At 25.6% G+C, this 21,887-nt stretch overlaps 1 protein-coding gene across 1 annotated transcript; it reads right to left on the bottom strand.

The window, feature by feature from the left end:
- Window positions 1–1,199: 1,199 nt before the first annotated feature.
- Window positions 1,200–21,420, bottom strand: LOC100210347 (adhesion G protein-coupled receptor E2). Its single transcript, XM_065798104.1, has 6 exons — window positions 21,382–21,420; window positions 12,298–12,366; window positions 12,081–12,140; window positions 6,259–6,381; window positions 1,646–1,783; window positions 1,200–1,501 (listed from the first exon to the last, which is right to left on the bottom strand). Exons 2-6 carry the CDS (start codon window positions 12,347–12,349, stop codon window positions 1,389–1,391), a joined length of 486 nt encoding a protein of 161 aa, XP_065654176.1. The 5' UTR covers window positions 12,350–12,366; window positions 21,382–21,420; the 3' UTR covers window positions 1,200–1,388.
- Between the last annotated feature and the right edge of the window lie 467 nt (window positions 21,421–21,887).

Genomic DNA, 21,887 nt, shown 5'->3' on the forward strand with positions numbered 1-21,887 from the left:
CATAAACTTTCTGTAAAAAAGCGTTAAGTAATACATTTTTATTTAGCTTTTGTTTTGAAACAAAGTAAGTGTACAAAACTGCTGGGTTTATTGAAGTGGCTAATGTGAGTTTTTAAATCAGATTCCAATCAGAGCAGACTCGGTTTCATACTTTTTGAAGTTTATTACCAACTTATTATTTTAAGAACAGTTACTCAGCCAAAATTTTTCAGATTCTTATTATGCTTATTTGCACACTGTTTACGCAGCTGATAAAGAACTATTCTGAAGTCACATTAATTTAAAATATTTTATAAATTCAGAGGCTGTTGGTTAATTTAATAAATAAGTTGGCAGGAGTAGGTTGGTTAAGATAAAATAGGTTAGCAGTATGCTGCAGGTTAGTTTAAAATAATTCAAAGATCGATTCATGTAAAAAAAAAACTAAAATTTTTAATATTCTCATTTTGATTTTTTGAAATTAAAGTGTGAACAATAGATAAAACTGTAGCGAAAAAACTTTAATAACAAAAAATAATAAACTGCTGAGCCAGCATAAGAATACACAACAAGTGAGTTATAAAAAACAAATGGTGTTTAAAAAATGCTAATGCTATCAAGCTAAATTTTTTTAATTTTAAAAAAACACATTGATAAAGTATTTATTACACAGGTATTATTTATTTAGATTTTATAAGAGATAAAATGAAGCAATTGACAACCTGTTGTGGTTCCTTTGCGCGTTGCTATGAACAATTATTAACACAGGATGAAAAGTTTATTGTTTTAAACAGGTTTTTATCGTAAACAAAAAATAAACCACTTTGTTTAGACAGATAGATAGTTTATCTAACAAAATCAATTAAAATAATATGTATATATATATATATATATATATATATATATATATATATATATATATATATATATATATATATATATATATATTATACATATATATAACAATAAAAAAACATTTTTTTTACCATGGATCCACCATAATAAATCAAATTTAATTTTTAATTATATTTAAACTACATTTATTAAACACTTTTTTAACTCAATAATTATCAATAATGGAGATTCTGGTAATGTAGGGGAATGTTATCCTGTACGGATTTTGACGACGGATTTCTAATTAATCCAATCATCTTTAAATATATACATAAATCAACTTTGATTTTATATATAATTGCTTTTATTTACTGAAAATAATAGTATCAACAATAGAATAAGAATTATTTTATTTATTTCAAATAACAAAAAAAAAATTTATTATATTAATTGATTCCTGGTCATTTTATTAAAAAAAAATTTATCTTTTAGAAAAAATTATTTTACAATAAATCACATGTTTTTAACAACTTTAATAATAATGTTTATAATTTTAACATGTAAATTAAAATGAGTTAATTTTTAGTGATACATTTTTTATGAAGAGAACGACAGCCTCTTTGAGCATTTTTTACTACTAAATAATCAACCATAGTGAGAACTTCTCGGTTATGCTTAGTTAATAAATCTAAATTCAAAAAATGGAGTCATAAAAAAAAAAAAAACAATCAAAATCTTTGCAAAACACAAAAAATTATAACGCTATGATATATATAAAGTATCCTAAATAGTATATATATAAAGTAAATAGAAAAAGCTTCAAGTCACTTACTTTTACAAACGGTTTCTGTATTCAATGGGCCAATATGAGAGTATCCTGGAAGACATTTGCAAGTATAGCTACCAATATTATTTTCGCAAGCTGAAAAACTTGGGCAAACTGTACTTTTTAGTTGACATTCATTTATATCTAGATTAAGTATAAAGGATATGTTTATGCTGATTTAAATAATGATTTGAATATGTAAAATTTTTGTATTAACTTAGAACATAAAAATCAAGAGAATAATTCTACTTGGTAATTATTATTCGGTCTTGGGAGTGTGTAAAAATAGATTTTGCTTAATAAATAATTTTTTAATTTTGCTTTAATTTTAGCTAAATTAAGAAAAAAGTTACAATAAATTATAATAAATTAAGGTATCTTTGCATTATTTAGATAATAGAAAAAGGAAAATTTTTTTTGTGTGCCTTGTTTGGCCAATATGTCTAAAGATTTTACTTTTAAGATAATTTAACCTGTTCAAGTTACGTTTTTGTCTAGGAGTAAAGCTAGAAATTTAAATGCTTAAATTTAAAGAATCTTTATCAACAGTAAATTGGATAAATGTATACCAAGAATAAAGAAGATGAAATGTATTCCAAGAACCTTGGACACAAAAATTTTGCTTATAATCTATTTCTCGACATCTTTCTTGAACATCATAACAAACATTTCCGAATACGATAAATAGAAATTAAAATAAAATACTTAAAATGTCATTGGATTACATGCGGAATAAGAAAAATATTTATAAAATATAGCAAAAATTATACATCAAATATTTAAAAAACAGAAGTGAAGCTAATCTTAATGTTTATAAAGAATATAAAAATCTGTTAGAAAAAATTAAAAATAAATCTAAAAAAAGATATTATTCTGAACAATTAAAAAATAATAATGGGAACATGAAGAAAACGTGGGAAGTTATGAAAGAAATCATTGGTAAAAATTAAATAGTTTCTGACATTTTACCCACTAGAATAACGGAAAACAATATTGAGTACAAAGACAAAAAAATATATCAGAAATATTCAATCATTTTTTTGTAAACACTGGTCTAAAGCTGGCCTCAAAAACAAGACTCAGAAAAATCATTTCAAAATTATTTTAGTGAGTTTGACAGTTCATTGCCAGATAGTGATCTAAACTTAAATTAACTAGAAACAGCAATCTAATCAATCAAAAAGAATAAGGCCCCAGGTATTGACGACATCTCTGGCAATGTTATACTTTATGTTTTTTCTACAATAAAAAAGCTATTTTTAATATCTTCAGCTCTTCAATCAAAAATGGGATTTTCCCAGACAAATTAAAAATAGCAAAAATTGTACCTATATTTAAAAATGGAGATACATCTGCAATAAGCAATTATAGACCAATCTCAATTCTCCCTATATTTTCTAAACTCCTTAAAAGAATAATTTACAACAGACTGTATAGATATCTAATAGAACACAGAATCTTAAATAAAAATCAATACGGATTTCAAACGCAACATTCAACAGAACATGCTATCCTAGATTTCATTAATTTCATTTGTTTTAGGAGTCTTTATCGATCTTACAAAGGCGTTTGACACTGTAGACCACGCAATACTACTAAAAAAAAAGGAAAAATATAGCATAAAAAATCAAACTATAAAATATTTAGCTAACTATCTAAACAACAGACAACAATGTGTTACTATAGATCACTATAGCAACTCGAAACAACTAAAAATCAAATGTGGGATCCCTCTAGGATCTATTCTAGCTCCTCTCCTATTTTTAATTTATATCAACGACCTCCTAAAGTATCATCAAAGTTAGATTGCATATTAAACTTAACACATGGCTCAGAGCTAACAATTTTTTAAATAAATTGTCATTAAATTTAAAAAAAACTAAATACATCTTATTTCACTCCAACTGAAAAAAGAGCTATCCCATCAATTTTATCAACTCTTTGTATAGACAATTATTGAACGAACTCAATCATCTAAATTTTTGATGTGCTTCTTGACGAGAATTTATCATATAACTCTCACATAAATACCATTAATACAAAAATCTCAAAAAACATTGGTATACTCTATAATGCAAGCATTATCTATCGTTCAAAAATTTGAAACTTCTTTATTTTTCCTTTACACACAGCTATTTATCATATGCCAATATAGCACTTATCCAAGTCGATTTATAAACAACTTTTTAAAATTAATATAAATAAGTTTAGCACTAGAGCAACTGGAAACTATATAGTACTCTTGAAAAAAAGAAAATTCACCCAATTCTCTATAGCATATCGTGGTCCTTACCTAAACAAATTAATACCAAAAGATCCCTCAATTTCCCTCCTGAAAAATATAAATTCCTTAGAAGCTAATCTTAAAAAAATCGTCTTAGATACAAGCAGTTATATGAAAATTTTCTAATATTTTGTGAGTAATTCAAATATCAAAAAGATGTTCACAAAAAAAAAAAATCCAAAACTTAAATATATAAGCAAGTATGCATATACATATATGTATGTGAGTGTATATATATATATATATATATATATATATATATGTGTGTGTGTGTGTGTGTGTGTGTGTGTGTGTGTGTGTGTGTGTGTGTGTGTGTGTGTGTGTGTGTGTGTGTGTGTGTGTGTGTGTGTTATGTTTATGTTATACTTCTTCCTAATAACACGACTAATTGAAAATATATCTAAATTATATTGAAAAATATGATAAGAATAAATTATCTCATGAAATTATTTACAAAAAAAGGGTTCTCGATGACGAAACTTCACACAGCTTTCTGCGATTTTCCCTTGACTACATAACTAAAGGTTTTTTTCCTTTTTTTAAGACTTATTTTGTCTTTTCAAAATATGAACTGTAAAACTATTAAACTTTATTTCATTACTTGGTACATTAAATATATCTTAATATTATTTAAGTTATTTTTGAAGTATTTTGATTGTATTTGTAATAAAAGTATATATTGTTAAAACTATTTGTAATAAAAGTATATACTGCTAAAACTATGCAGTTGTAAAAATGTATGAAGAAAAAAAAGTATATATATATATATATATATATATATATATATATATATATATATATATATATATATATATATATATATATATACAATGTCAAAAAGTTGTTAAATAAGGCAAAAGTAACAGAAAGTTTGTTCAAACTAAATACTAAGTTTGTAATACATTGTATAGTAGAAAATTTTAAGTTCAGAATTCATTAATTTAGTGATTCGATTTGAGGTTTAATTCAAACAAAAAATGAAATTAAAAGTTGATTCACAGGGCCCTTACAAAATTTTAAAATCATGAAACAAGTTTTTATTATCAGTAAACAAAAAGCGTCTAATAGATTACAGAATTTGTTTAAATCACAAATTAAAAATACGAGTGGATCTAAAACTAATACTCGGGGTTATCCAACAGGTTATTATTCATATCAGTTTCTCTGCAGCTAAAATAAATATTTTTGACACGTTTCAGTAGACAAACTCGTTTTTAGGACTTCTTTTTCCTCTAAGAAAGCAGAAGGCTATTTTTAAGAATTCGTACACAACATACACACGTGTGTGTGTGTTGTGTGCGAATTCTTAAAAATTTAATTCCAGAATTTGCAATTCCCCTGATCATCATTCATCGTAATTTTTATAAAGATTTTTTTTCAGGCGGTTTTTATTTGGTAACGTTTTAAGAGAGTGTAACAATTGTTACACTCTCTTAAAACGTTACCAAATAAAAACCGCCTAAAAAAAAATCTTTATAAAAATTACGATGAATGATGATCAGGGGAATTGCAAATTCATTTTAAAGCAAATGTAACAACTGTAAACTGTAAATATTACATTTACAGTTTACAGTTGTTACATTACATTAATGTAATGTAACAACTGTAAACTGTAAATGTAATATTTACAGTTTACAGTTGTTACATTTGCTTTAAAATGGTAAAATTACTAATTTTAAACCAAATGCTACTAAATACTGCTCTTTTATGAGTAAGCACTGGATTGATGTGAAATGAAAATTCCACCTTAATATCCCCCCCCCCCCAAAAAAAAAAAAAAAGATCTGATGTACTTTAATATAATTTAAGAAATGTAACTATGTTAAATGTGAGTCTTATGTTTTAAGATTTGTGTTTAAATGTGAATCTTATAAGTTAGTTTTGTATTATTTTACGGGTTTTCTAGTTGTGCTTAGTATATTCTTTTAAAGGCAAAGTGAATGCAGCTACTACGTTATATTTAATTTTAAGAAAAAAGACTTTGATTTTGTAACACAACGTCTGATTTAAAAAAAAAATCCTATGATTTGCAGGCTGCAACACAGCGATTGTTTTCTACCAAATTCTAATGACTTGTAAATGACTTAGGTGATAATTTTTTATAAAGTTAATTTTACCTTGAGCACTACGGCATTATATTAGCTACATTAGGACTAAAATACTAAATTCAAGTATTAACTTGAATGATTGCTTATGGGAGCTAATGTCTAAAGTGCTTATAACATCAAATGCTACTTTTTTCACATAAACTTGAATGTGTATTTGAATATAACTAAATTAAATTGAATATATCAAACGCTAAACGTAATAATGCGGACTAAAAAAAATTATTTACCTATGCATGATGCGTTCATAGCATCTAACTGAAAACCTTTCACACACGAACAAATGTAACTTCCGTTTAAGTTTGTGCAGTTGCTGTTTGTCCAATTACATGTGTAGTTACATTCGTTTATATCTAAAAATAGTGCATTATTTGTTTTTGATATTTTTTTGGGTAATCAAAGTAATACTAATATTGGAATTATTACACATAGAAATTTACACAGAAAAAAATCACAAACAACATAATATAACACTAACATAACAGCTACATAACGGTAAGGTAAATGTTTACCAGTTTGTTAGTAAAAAATATTTATAAAAATAATTTTAAACATTATGTTGTGAAAAATTATTTGCATATTTGTATATAAATGAAAGGCGTTATTATTTTATCTAGAGATGTCACGAATGGTGATTTTGCCAAATACCGAGTACCGAATATTCGACTAGGCGCTCAGCCAAAGCACTGAATATTCGGGAACACTTAGATATTTTAAGGGCTCCGATCTTCTTTATTAAAGTGTATATATTAACTGCTCTGCTGGCTCTTTTGTTTAATTTGCGACTTGGCTGTGAAACAGCACACACAAAGAAACTTATTATAATGATATCTTTGCTACAATCATACAATGAAATGTCAGCTATACGGTTGCCTTTTTTATTGATGTAAGTTCCAAGACTAATTTCAATGGATTAGTTAAGACAAAACAAGATAAAAAAATATTTTTCTCAGTGAAAGATCAAGTCAGTGAAAGGTTGCTTGACACCAATGAATCATCACCGGTGTCTATCTAGTAAAAAAAATACTTTTTCCATATGGGCTCTATGCGGGTTCCGTGTTTACAAATGAAATTAGTTTTACATGAAACTGTGCGCTTAAATCGGATAACGAAACTTTACAAGTGCTGGTTCGTGAACGCAAAACATTATCTTGACAAAACTTGCTAAAAAGACTTTATTATTTGCTGTATTTAAGTGAAAATAGTCAATGGCTTTTCTTGGAAGTATGTATAATTTATGAGAAATTCTGTTAAATAAAAAATCAATAAAAATATTAAATAATTCTCAGTACTAAATAATAATAGTTAAGTAATATTTTAAAGTATTATATTAATTTTTTAATGAAATATTAAATTTTTATTACCTTAATTATGGTATTACCTCTATGGCGTTTGCTAATTTATTTACGTTATTTCTATGAAGTATACTAATTTATTTATGTTATTTCTATGAAGTATACTAATTTATTCATGCTATTTCTATGGTGTATATTAGTTTATTTACTTTTATTTTTAAATCTTAGTTTAAATTTTTTTGTTTTAAGCAAACGAAAGTATCTTATTTGTTTTTTCTTGATTCTTTAAATTTTTATTTAAAAGACAACGATTTGTTCTTTATTTTACTTTTATATATTTTTTTAATAAATAGTTTGTTAACTATAGATATTTAAATATTACGGTTTTTGTAAATATGTGAGAATGAGGCTCGGTGATAAGGCTAAATAAGTCTTCTTCTTTCCCCGCAATTATTTATTTTTATTTATATGCTTCGAAACTGTATATATTATTAAACGGCAAAAAAAAACTTTTTTAAGCGTTTATTTCGTTGCATTCTAGTGTTCGGTATTTAAACGTTTTTTTATGAGCCTAGGTTTACTAAAAAGTATTATAATTCATAAAAATGCTTTTAAGACGTCTGTCATTACACTTTTTCATTCACAACATTATTCTCCATCTAATCGCAAATGAATTTAGGAAACATAAATTATTATTTTACAAGTATTCTAATTTCCTTTTATCACTTGTACATAAATAGTATTTAAACTTAAAATACTCTATTTTCAAGAAAAAAAAAGTCAAATTATATTTGTGGACAAATTTCAAAATCGGATCACTTTTCGGATCGATATTAGACATCTAGTATATATAATATATGATTGAGCCGAATACCTGATAGTAAAAAAGTAGTCGAGTTGGCTAAACACTGCATAGTCACCGAATATTCGTGACATTTCTAATTTTACCACTATTTTTAACCCTTTAAGATATAGTTACGTATTAATATGACATAATAAAAATATTGGTAAAAAAAAGGGGATGTTTGCAAGTTGTTTTGTATAATCTATTTGTTGAAGATTTTCCGTAAGCAATAAGGGCGCTCAAACAACTTTTATTATAGCATTGTTTATTAGTGTTTGTATATTTTTGGTATTGACATTTAGTATATTATACTTTATCGGTTACTGAGGCTCTACTTTTAATATGGATTATAGCAAATATAATTGATTGGTATCGATTGAATATTATTAAATATAGCTCCATATTATTACTCATTTTCGATAGTTTTAGTTTATATTACATTGATAAAAATTATAACAACACATTTGTTCTTAAGATTTATATTTTTAAAATGTCATATTATAAACTAACACATATTTTATAGTAACAAAATTTTATAGTAATATAACAAAAAAATAATATAGTATCGTTAAACTTGAGATATTTTAATATTCCTTGTTTGTTTAGCTTTTTATTCCAAACATTTTAACACAGTGTTAAATGATGGTGTACTTGAAAATTTTATCCACTGCTTAAATAATACGTTTTTTGTTGTGGCATTCATTTTTTTGATTTAAAATTTTGATCATTTCAATGTCATTACTTTAACTTATTAATTTCGTTTTTTTTTAAATTATATTTATACTTGATCTATATACATATTGGACAAATAATAATTACAATAACACATATACACTTGATGATATTATAGTTATATGATGTCTTTGATAACATAAACAATATGAAGCTATGAATGTAACTTGTATTTTACAAATCCATCGCGATACTGTTAGACCATGTTTAAAACAAAAATGATTTGTTATGTAATACAATTTTACTTTTTTTGTTTAAACTTTAATTATTTTATAAAATGAAATATTTTATCAAAAATTATTAAAGGTTATTGGATATTAAAGTGTTTACATATAAAATTTAATATTATTCTTTTGGAGTTCAAAATTAAATACAGCTTACATTTTTTTGAAGCGAGCGATCCGGGATTTTTGAAAAAAATCGTTGTCTTGCAACATTTTCACGAAAAACGCGTGGTGTTTTTTTGATATTTGCAAGCTGATTGAAGCTTCTCTAAAATGCACAAAACTTTCTATCTAGTAAACCTCAGCTAGTGCCCCCTTCTCTATCCATTATGATCAGTTCAAGTTTTTAAATTGATTTATTAAATTAAATTTGTCGAATAAAAAATATAAAATAATAAACAATTGAATCATAAAATTTCTAAAAATAGTTCAACTATTTTTTGACAACCTGCACCCAATTTTTGAAGGTTTGCTTTGGTGAGAGTTTGCTCAAGGTGAGAGTTTTTCATCTTTTCTTTATATAATCTCATCTCGAAAAGTTTTTTAATCTTTAAATGTAGCAATATTTTATTGCTTTCGGTTAAATTATATCAGTGACTTTGCTTAGATGCAATATAACCAAAGTTTACTACTTTCTCATGAGAAGAATTTATATTAATGATATTAGCATAAATTTTCTTTTTAAAGGTATCAACACAATCAATTGCAAGCATGAGCGATACAAATCTTAACGCCGAAATTTAGAAGGTTTGTAAACAATTTCCTTTTCTGTGCACCTCGTATTTAAAGGTTTAACTCTTAATGTATATAAATTAAAATATTTTTAGATAATTTTTTAAACATTATTTTTGATTAATATTACTTATTACTTTTAAATAATATTTAAATTTAAGTTAGTAGCATTTCAGAACAAGCGTTTAATGTGTTAACATATTGGTACAGCGTTTATGACATATATATGAACGGTTTAGTTCATTTTATAATTTGCGCCTATCGTTGATTTATCTTCGACTTGATTTTTTTCGATTTCACCTATAATTGAACCAAGTTTGCTCGATCATGTTGCAAAGTATTTTGTCATTTGATTCCAATTGATATGGTACGATTGGTACGGTAGTTTATGTTTTTGTTAGGTAAGTTTCAGTGCAATCCACAGTTAAATATTCAAAAATCCAAAAAGTGAATAATACAAAATATTATGATATCATCGTTAAATATTAGTTTTTTTATGAACCTAAATTCAGTTGCGTCGCTATCGTTCCCGCGAGATTTTTGCTTTTTTTAAACTATCAAAGTTAAAGATTTTAACTTACTAAATTTAAACTTAAATTGATATTTCTATTTTTCACTTTATTAATGATTAAATCATTTATATCTTAATTTCACAAAGAATTTTTTTTTGCAAAAATCAATTAATAACTTATAAATTATATTATACTAACTATGGATTAGTAACCAGACTAGTCTATGGATAGACTTACAACACAGACATAAACAATTCTGTATGTTGTAATGGACACAACAAATGTTTAATTTTTTGTCCTTGTTGTGTCTATCAAATTTTTGATGGTGTCCTAAGATTGCTCAGTTAAAAAATAATTTTCACTTCATAAGTCTACAAAGCATCATTTTTTGTCTATTTGGTGTCTATGATTTTGTCTAAATTTACTTGATTTCATAAAACCAGAAATATTGATTTTTGCCAATAAAATCTAAATTACCCAAAAAATCCCTTTGAAACAAAAAAACTCCTTGATCACATATTTTTAAAATAATTTTATTGAAGGTGATAAAGATTTTAGTGACTAAGGAAAATTTTTTAAATGATAAACTTACCTTCAACTTTTTTGAAGTAATCCCAAACTGGAGAGGGCATTTTAAAAATAAATTTTCACGCACATTCACTGAGAATTGAAAAACAACTGAACTGAGTAATTAATGAACTTCAATTGAGCACAAAATAGTCCATTTTGAGGTTTTTAAATAGACATTAACTTTTTAATCAACAGCACACGCTGGACAAAAAATTAAAAAATGAACTTCTGTTAGAAAAATTGTATTTTTAATTTTGTGCTCGTTTTCAGTTTTTGAAACGATGCTGCAGTGAAAATTTAATTACTCGTTATAAGTCCAAATTATATATTAATAGATCTTCTATACCTCATTAAAAAATCGAGATTGTTCATTTAGTGTCCGTTTTTAAAATGATTGTCTAGAAAGACAAACATTTTTTATAGACAATTCATTTTTGATAGTTGTAATTAAAATTGTTGCAATTAGTGCTTTGTCGAAGTCTATTTTTGTCCTTTTATAATAAGTCCATTAGAGATTGTCTGGTTGCTACTATGGATTGGTATCGATTCAATATTATTAAATATAGCTCTAAATGAGCATTTCATAATAAAAAAAATTAAAATTTTTTTTTAATTATAAATGCTTTTAAGTTATTAACTTACTTAAAAGCATTTTATAATTAAAAAAAAAGAAAATTTAAAAACTAGAAACAAACCACATTACCGCCGGAACCGGGTTTGTAAAAACGTTGTCAAAAAAGTTGTCAAAAATATGGAGTTGTCACCGTAAATTTCTATTTAAAGATTAGAAATTTCCTTAACAGTGACGAAAAAATTATTATTTAAAAAATAGGTGGATCAATTTTTGTGCCCTATAAATTTTTACTTATTGCTAATTTTATTTAAACCACCGTCCAAAAAAAGTTTTTAAACATTAGGCTTTTGTTGAATCCAATTGAATGAATGTTTTAGTTTAATTCAATCAAATGGATAGTTTAATGAAACTCAGTCATATAATCCTAAAGTGGAATTGATCAATTCAATTCACAAAAACTATCATTTATATAACTGAAAAAATCTTGGTCACCTACCATTCTTTTTAAAGGAAGGACAAAAAAAAAAAAAACCAAAACCTAACCTTAAAAAATTTAAAAAAGAATAAACCTGTGAACTGGGATGTTGTTGTTGAATTCGATGTTGCGGTTAGTGCTTGAACTTCTATGTCTGTTGAGATATCAAAGTGATAAATAAAATATACAAAATATTTGTTAAAGTTTAAAATAGAAAAAGTATCTTAGCAACAAAGCAATAAAAACAATATGAAGTCTAAAGAAAATAAAAAATCATTATATTCATTTTTAGTATAAATGAACTTACGTACCTGATAAAACGATTATCATGCATAAAACTATAATTAGACTTTTCCATGGCATTTTTTTTATATTTGAATCTTAATTTTAAATAAAAGATACAAATAAATTTTAATAAAAGTTATTTGTTTAAAACTTTAGCATCATTTTTAATTAATACCTCTAATTTTATATACATGCATAGCATGTGTATATATATATAATATATGTTTATATATATATATATATATATATATATATATATATATATATATATATATATATATATATATATATATATATATATATATATATATATAAATATATATATATATATATTTATATATATATATATACTTTAAAAAAAAAGGTAGAGAAATTTACCTTAGGGTAGGATATATGATTTACTATTTTCTCATGAGAGGAATTTATTTTAATGATATTAGCATAATTTTTTTTTAAAAGGTAAATACAATCAATTGCGAGCATGAGCGATATAAATCTTAACGCCAAAATTTAGTAGGTTTGTAAACAATTCCCTTTTCTCTGCACCTCGAATTTTGTCGATAAACTCTTAGTAGGGTATAATTTTCAACCCTTCTAAGGTATATTTATATATATATATATATTGTATATATATATATATATATATATATATATATATATATATATATATATATATATATATATATATATATATATATATATATATATATATATATATATATATATATATATATATATATATATATATATATGAATATATATGTATATATATATATATATATATATATATATATATATATATATATATATAATATATATATATATATATATATGTATATAAGTTAGTAAAAACACTTATCTAATTTTTGATTACTTCAACACTGTGTTTCACCAGCAGTAGGTTCATCAGAAAGAATATCTTCCTGATGAACCTACTGATGGTGAAACACAGTGTTGAAGTAATCAAAAATTAGATAAGTGTTTTTACTAATTTATTATTGCTCTGTTCTTTTAGAACATTGAGCACTCTGTTTGTAGAATACACTAACATAATTTATATATATATATATATATATATATATATATATATATATATATATATATATATATAAGGGGAAAACGGGGGAAAAAAAGGGTCAAAACCCTGAGTTATTGCAAAACTGTTAGTTATGAAGCAAAAATTAACAACAAGATATAAATACAGTTTTGTTTTCATCTATTTTTAAATTTTTTTGTGAAGTTGTCATATGAAAGCTATCTTACTCCATTCGCCATCTTGCTTTGTTTTCTCTTACAAATATTTATATATACATTTTTATTTATTTATTATTGAGCACTCTTATAATATAAGAGTACATATTATGTGCAAGAGTTGAATTTCTTATTGATTTTTTTATACAAATACAAAATAACATTTACATATCACTAGCTATTTTAAATAAATTAATTGAGTAAATCTTTCTGCTTCAAACAGTTGACTAAGTATGATTAAAAGAAAAGACTTTCTAAAAAAAAATTTTTTAGATTTCTGTAGTTCTCCAGTTCTTCTAAAACTTTTGTTTCATCTATACGTATATTGTTTAAAACACCTTTATGGATGGGTTTTTTAGCATCAACCTAAAAATCAAAAAAAAACCTTTTGATTGATGATATTTTATTGAGTATTATTCGTTTCACACCCCATTGGGTTTAAAAATCTTATAATATTTTTAAGTAGTAATTATTAATTTTTAAGTAGCCTACGAAGTAGCAGTCATTTATTGTTTAACTAAAGCTTATATAATATAAAGTTAGTGAAATGTGCTAACCGATTCTTTTTTGTTAAACGTGAAATCCTTTATAAAAAAGCTAAATGTTTGCAGGTGAGTAGATGAACGATAAAATAAATAATTTTCCTTTTCTCACTATATTCAATAAATATTTTTCTTTTTAAAAAAAACACGCAAAAAAGATATATACAAAATGAGCTATATAACACTAAATATTTTAGTCACAATTCACATATACTTATTATCTCCCTCAACAGCAGTAAAGGTTTCTAATATGAGTTCTAGAAATTTAAGTCAATTTTTATACTAATAAATAAATCAATTAACGTAAGTCAAACTTTCTACATAAAGTTTTATTTAATACTGCTTTTTTCACGCAATTTTTGACCGTTTTATACGCCTCCGCCCATCCTCCTCTCTCATTACAATATCGTAACTCTTTAGTAACAAGTCCCATACTAGTTTTCACAAAAACACTAACATGTTGCCCCATCCTCCCTAGAGCGTGACGTTATTCGTAGACGACCACTAAGCAAAGACTTGAAGATTTATTATTACGTAGACTTTCAATCTTAAAAAAGTTTCTGAACATAATTTAAAGTTTTACTCAACTTAATAATCGTGATAGATAGCAATAAATATCCTAAATTAAAATGTAATTTTTTTGACATTTTTCAAATAATAATATTAGCTTTTATGAATATTTTAACTTGAATAACAAAAATAGACTTGATATTTTTAGTATCTGTAAATACTAGATTGTCTATGCAAATGACCCATAGGTTTGCATGTGTTGAAAATATTTCTTTATGAGAGCCCACGCGGTGGGAAATGAGTTCGCGACTAGCTAGCTTTATAGATATTTTTAAGTAATTTTTTTTTCTTATTTTATTTTTTCCTAATGTCTTAAACATCTTAAACATTGCGATTTAGTAGTAATGTGTCGCTAGCTACATATCGTAGCTGTGGAGCTAGCTACAAAATATCTACAAATCTATAGCTGGTTGATACCTACATATCAAAATTTTTTAAACAGCGATTTTATTACGATATGACGCTAGCTACAACAGCCAGTGGGTCTTGCTTATTTTATTATTTTGCTTATTAAGCTAGCTGTCCTCGTGGCCAAATCGCCGTCTTTATCTTTACAAGTATCGATAGTTATTCGCTAACTTGAAAACGCTAGCAATCCTCGTGGCCAAATCGCTGTCTTTATGGTTACGATTATAGCTAGCTATTCGCTAGCTGATTTCCCACCGGGTATAATTTTTTTATAATTCAAAACTTAAGTTTATAAAAAACTAAAAATCTGAACATTGAAAATATGTTCAAAAAGAAATTTGGTTCAAACTAATATTATATAGCATAAATTTTTACGCTTTTTAATTTAAACTACATAAAACTTGTTAATATTAGTTAACTTCAAGATAGTTAACAAAGTTTGATTGGAAGTTTTATTTCCTTTTAAAATATGCTATTGTTTCAAATTTGTGCTATTTTAATATCTTATTATACAGTTTGTAATATCTTTGTGGAAATATTTTGATGTTTTATTTTTGTGTTTTAAGTTTTTTAAATTTTACTGACGGCTTCAATGTAAACGGGGCTTGGCGATAGGACAATATATGTCTTCTTCTGGCTCCGTCCATTTATTATATATGTAAACAATTTTTCTCATTGTAAATAGTATTATACGGCAAAAAATAAATAAATAAATAAAAATAATAATAATAAATAAAAATAATAATAAAACACCAGTTCGTTAAAAGTTCACTAACACCAGTTGACTTCAAGTTTTAAAATATTAGTTGATTTCAATATTTGTAGCGACCGTTTTTGTTAATTTATTATTAATTTTATGTTGACGTCCGAAATTTGGCTCCTGTTTGTGTCATTTATTGCCTTCACACAACGTGAAGTTATTTGTATGCTCTGCATTTGTTTGAACATGTTAAACAAATATTTTTATTAATATATTTCAGTAACTTGTTCCAATAAAATGTTGCAGTAATTTCTTTAAACCCAATTGTATGTTACAGTAAAGTCATGACAGGTCAGTGTAAAGATCATTTTGATCACTCTGTTACAGGTAACACGTAATCAAATACAACATGACCCATGTCCTGCTGCCAAATATGATTTCCTTTTCTTGGCAAAAACTAGGAAAAGTTAATTCTGACGTATAACAGTCCCTTGACTTTGGGTTCTTGGTTTAGAAAAAGTGAGAGATAGTATCTCAAGAAAAATACCCATATGAACTGAAACCGGCTAATGTCTTGTATAACATATCATAGACAAAGACTTTAGAGGTATAACAAAATTGACCAGCTTTCAAACCCTTTTTTCAGTTATTAGACTGACGAGGATGCAAACCTGTAATGGAATGTTAATTACCTTAGATGATAAACGTTGAGTATTTTTCCAATCAACTCCAATAAAAGATGTTTTCTGATGCCACTATGTTAGAAGCTATGAAAATTTTTCTGTTATCCTTCTTTAAAAAATACTCATCTTTTCAACTGTGTTTCTGATAAAATTGATCATGCTTTTTCTTTTTTTTGCAAATAAGTTTTTCTCTAATATTATTTCTCAAGTCTAATGACCACATTCTTTCCGTCATCCCAAAGAAACAGAATATTCCACTTTTAAACATTTGAATCCCGTTTGCCAAAGTTATTTCTCACTTCTCTATAGCTTGAAGTTTGGGTAATATTTCTGTAACTGTCTTACCATAGATTTCTACAGAACTCTCTTTATTGCTTATTAAACTATTAATCAAGTGTTTTTCTAGACAATCTTATCCTTTGGAATCTATATCCTATCTTATCTGCTGGAAAATAAAATCTGTGGTTCCAATTTTCAAAAACTCTTTAGATTTTCTAACGTCCAATTAAAATATCGCTTTCTTACTATTAGTAAAGTCTTTAAATTTTTAATTATGAAACCTAAAATAATAATAACCTAATAATAAAACCTAAAATAAATAAAAAAATAAAATAATAATATAACTAAAATAATAATATAACTAAAATAATAAAACCTAAAATAAAAAAACCTAATAAATCTAATAACCTAAAAACTAAAAATAACTATTATAACTATATTATAACTTTATTACAATTAATATTACAATTAATACGGACTTTGATCCTATCGTTTTAATTGTTAGCCGTTTTAACGTATTAAAAGCTTTTAATTAAGTCTACAATGCTTTTTTCAGTTAGCTCAACTAAAAGTCTATCTGGGAAATTTTTTAAATTATAAAAAATTATCTTTAATTGTCAGTCTTTTTTTCCTAACCGCAGTATCAAAGTTGTCCTTGATGGAAAACACTCTCCTTTATTTATAGTAACTTGTAGGATACCTCAAGTTTTCATCATTAATCCTGTAATCTTTTTTTATATATCTTACTGATCTTTTTAACAATTCTGAAGCAGTAAAATTATGAGGACTATGAGGACTCTACTGAGATTACGAGGAGTTCACTGCTATTAATTATTGCAATATTGTTGGTTCTCATAGTCTGAACGTAACTGATGAGCGACAACACTTCTTTTGAGTTTTCTACTTTAAATCGTTTTGGGTTTTTATTCAATTTTGATCTCTCATGGAATATATATTTACAATTCATTGCAAAGATACCCATGGCCAACGACACCGGGGGGCACGTACCTCCCCACCTTTTTTTTACAGGATTTTTTTTATTAGAAAGTTTTAGATATAGAGAACTTTTTTTATAAATTTACGATTGTGCATGCTTTCAACGTTTCTTGACCTTATTCTTGCAGTTGCAAGGAATATTTACACTTATCTTGCATTGGCATAGAACCTTCACATTAATCTAGCGTGTGCATAGAACCTTTAAATTATTCTTGCATTTGCATCGAACCTTTACATTAGTCTTGCATTTGCATAGAGCCTTTACATTAATCTTGCCTTTGCATGCAACTTTTACATTATTCTTGCATTTGCGGGGCGCACGTACCTCCCCACCTTTTTTTTAAAAGACCTTTTTTTTTCAGAAAATTTTAGATATAGAGGACTTTTTTTAGAAATTTACAATTGTGTTTCCTCCCCCTTACTTCGAAACCCATGTCGTCATCCATAAAGCCATCTGCTAAATCTGTCTTATCATCTGCTAAATCTGCCGTTATCATGGGTACCATTTTCTTACTCCTGATTCCAATCTTTACCTTTATTAAACTCTTGTTTGTCTTTGGAATTCTGTTGTTTAATTTTGAAAGGTTTTTCTCTGTATTTTAGTCAAGGTCAAAAAACACATTTTGTATGTTGTTAGACTTGCTTTAGTTGCGAACCTTAAGCTAATACCTTATTGTCATAAGGTTGCATCTTTTTCTTTTTTCTACGAAATCTGCCACGGTTGCTACACAAACAAGCTTTCAACGCTTCTTGACCTTAATCTTGCAGTTGCAAGAAACATTTACGCTAATCTTACAATGGCATAGAACCTTTACATTAATCTTGTACTTATATGAAACCTTTACATTAATCTTGCATTTGCATGGAACATTTACATTAATTTTGTACTTGCATGGAACTTTTACATTAATCTTGTTCTTAAATAGAACTTTTGCATTAATCTTGCGCTTGCATGAAACCTTTGCATAAATCTTGCACTTGCATGGAACTTTTACACTATTCTTACATTTGCATGAAGCTTTTACATTAATCTTGCATTTGTATAGAACCTTTATATTAATCTTGTACTTATATGAAACTTTTACATTAATCTTGCGCTTGTATGGAACCAATAAATTAATCTTGCATTTGCATGAAACTTTTACATTAATCTTGCATTTGCATGGAACTATTGCATTAATCTTACATTTGCATAGAACCTTTATATTAATCTTGTACTTACATGAAGCTTTTACATTAATCTTGCACTTGCATAGAACCTTTATATTATTCTTGCATTTGTAAGGAACCTTTATATTATTCTTGACCATTTAAAATTTTTTTTTTTTTGTAAGAGAGCACAACGCTGAAACTTATTAAACTTAATTTGTTGGTGTGTTTTCCTACGTAAAAAATCTCTTGTGAAATGTTTTCCTTCGTAAAAAAGAGTATTCTGGTCACCATAAGAAGAACTATTTTTAAAAAAATTCATATTTAGAGAGTTTTTCAGAAAAAAAAACTTTTTTAAAGAGCAGTATTGGAATGCAATAATTTAATAATAATTATTAAAAAATACAACATATAGATTTATACATACAACATATAGATCACACATACAACATATAGATTTATACATATAAATTTTTATCAAATGAAAACAAAATATTAAACAAATATTACTTACCCAATCAACACATAAAATTCACTGCAAAATAAAACAAACGTAAAGTTTTATTATTTACTAATTTTTTACTTTACTTATACAGTTTTAGAGTTATTTAAATAAAAAATATTTTAATAACAAGTATAAATTTAAAAGTTTAAAAGACAAGTATTACTTTAATATGTATTTAGCATGTAAAAGTATTAATTTAATATGTCTTATAAGAATTTGAGATGTCTCATGAAAATGCATTAAATAAATGAAAATTAATTATTTATAATTTAAAAAAATATTTTTCAACTAAGTTAAAAAAAACGTTTGATTCAATCTAACTTTTTTAAAATAAAACCTCGTTTGTAACCAAATGATACACACTAGAAGTTATGCATAGAAACATTCAAGCTTGAAACAATCATTCAAACTTTGTTTATGTTTATATTTATTTAAAAAAATAGAATGCTTTACAAACATTTGTCCCTTAAGCATAAATATAACGGTTTAAATTTTAAGCAATTTTTATATTTATTTATTTTTTATATTTATTTTATAACTCACTAACTATTCATTAAGTTTTTTTTATATTATTAAATTCCATTCAATAACCTTTTGGTCTTTCGAAGTTATGTTTTCAATCCCAAAATTTGATGTTATAGCTATAAGTTGCCAAAATATTTGAGTAATATGAGATTATTGGGTGCAGTGACTTATACCATTTATCTACAATTCTTGTTGCATCATATATTAGAAGTTATTTTTAATGCAAACTCCCAGACTTTTAAATCAATATTTTTCTGATATACTAAAACTTTTGGCATTTTTTATCATGGCAATTTTTACTTTATTTCCTACTATAAAAATAAATGCAATTTTAAGTTGTTAACCAGAAGGAACGGAACATTAGTCCTGGTTTATAGTAATACATTAGTCCTGGATTATAATATTGCATTAGCCCTGGTTTATAATAGCATAAATTGGTACTCTAATGTGTTTTGATTATTTATTTTTTTAACTGATTTCTAAATGAGCCAAAAGTTTAGTCTGGACAATTGAATTAAATTCTTGTTTGTACATCATGCTTTCTAAAAACGTTTCCACAGCGTTAGCTTTAATACCACTACATTTGATGCTCATTTACTGTTTAGGTTGTTATTTAAAATTTCTTCTACAGCATTTTTTTAAATTTAATGATGTTACTGATGATGTTTTTTTGTCTCCCAGATATCCCGAATCCCTTACGATTATTTACAAATTTTGCTTCTTCTTTTTCTCAAGGTTTTGTATGGAAGTAATTACTCTTTAAAATTTGTTATTTCTTTTTTAAAGTCATCAAAATATTTTAACTGATTCTCTTGTATCAATTGGTATACCTTATTTGCGGTACAGTGTATTTCGCCGTATTTAATTTTTTTGCTTCAAAAACGTCTGCTCACGTTCACGTTTACGCAAGTAAATAAAATATTTTCAATACTCCATTTTACGTTACATTTCTAAGCTAACAAAGGCTACAAAAGCCACATTTTAAAGTTTGTATTTGGCAAAAATGTATCAGTTTCTTGCTTGTATCATCTGAATACTGCAACACTACTACATCAAAATCAAATGGCAGATTTATTGCAAAAGATAACTTTAATAACACAAGCTAGTTGCACAATTGAATTTTCTTGTTATTGAGCCGTGTGCTTCTCATCAGAATGGAATTTTGTCTTATTGCTGATCTCTCTTATTGCTTTCATGTTAACATTGTCAATCGTCATTTTTATCTTTTTTTTTTTTCATTTCTTTGATCAATCATTTATATCATTTTCTTTTATTAAGGGAACTTCAATTCTTTCATCTCTTTAAACCAAATTTTTTCACATAAAAACTTTGATGAATTTTTCCACCTACATGTTAAGTAAAATCAAACAAACGGATTTTAAATTAACTCAATTTTATCTTCCAGTTTGAATCTTTTAATCAGTCTTTAGATCATTTCGTCATTAACTTTTATTTATAAATTAAAAATCTTTTTTTGAACTTGCATTAACTATATCGCTTACCTATCACTTTTTGCTTCAGTAACAAAATTTGATAAATAGCATTTACGCATGTCAGTTTAAAGAACTGTTAGTTTTGCTAAGTAATATAATATTTACAATAACTGAGAGAGTACAATAACTGATAGAACTACAACGTATTATAAAACCTCGTTTGTAACCAAATGATACACACTAGAAGTTATGCATAGAAACATTCAAGCTTGAAACAATCATTCAAACTTTGTTTATGTTTATATTTATTTAAAAAAATAGAATGCTTTACAAACATTTGTCCCTTAAGCATAAATATAACGGTTTAAATTTTAAGCAATTTTTATATTTATTTATTTTTTATATTTATTTTATAACTCACTAACTATTCATTAAGTTTTTTTTATATTATTAAATTCCATTCAATAACCTTTTGGTCTTTCGAAGTTATGTTTTCAATCCCAAAATTTGATGTTATATTTGATATTTATCTTTTTTTTTTTTCATTTCTTTGATCAATCATTTATATCATTTTC

This window comes from Hydra vulgaris, chromosome 05 (genome assembly GCF_038396675.1).
Source record: "Hydra vulgaris chromosome 05, alternate assembly HydraT2T_AEP".
NCBI classification, from domain to species: domain Eukaryota; kingdom Metazoa; phylum Cnidaria; class Hydrozoa; order Anthoathecata; family Hydridae; genus Hydra; species Hydra vulgaris.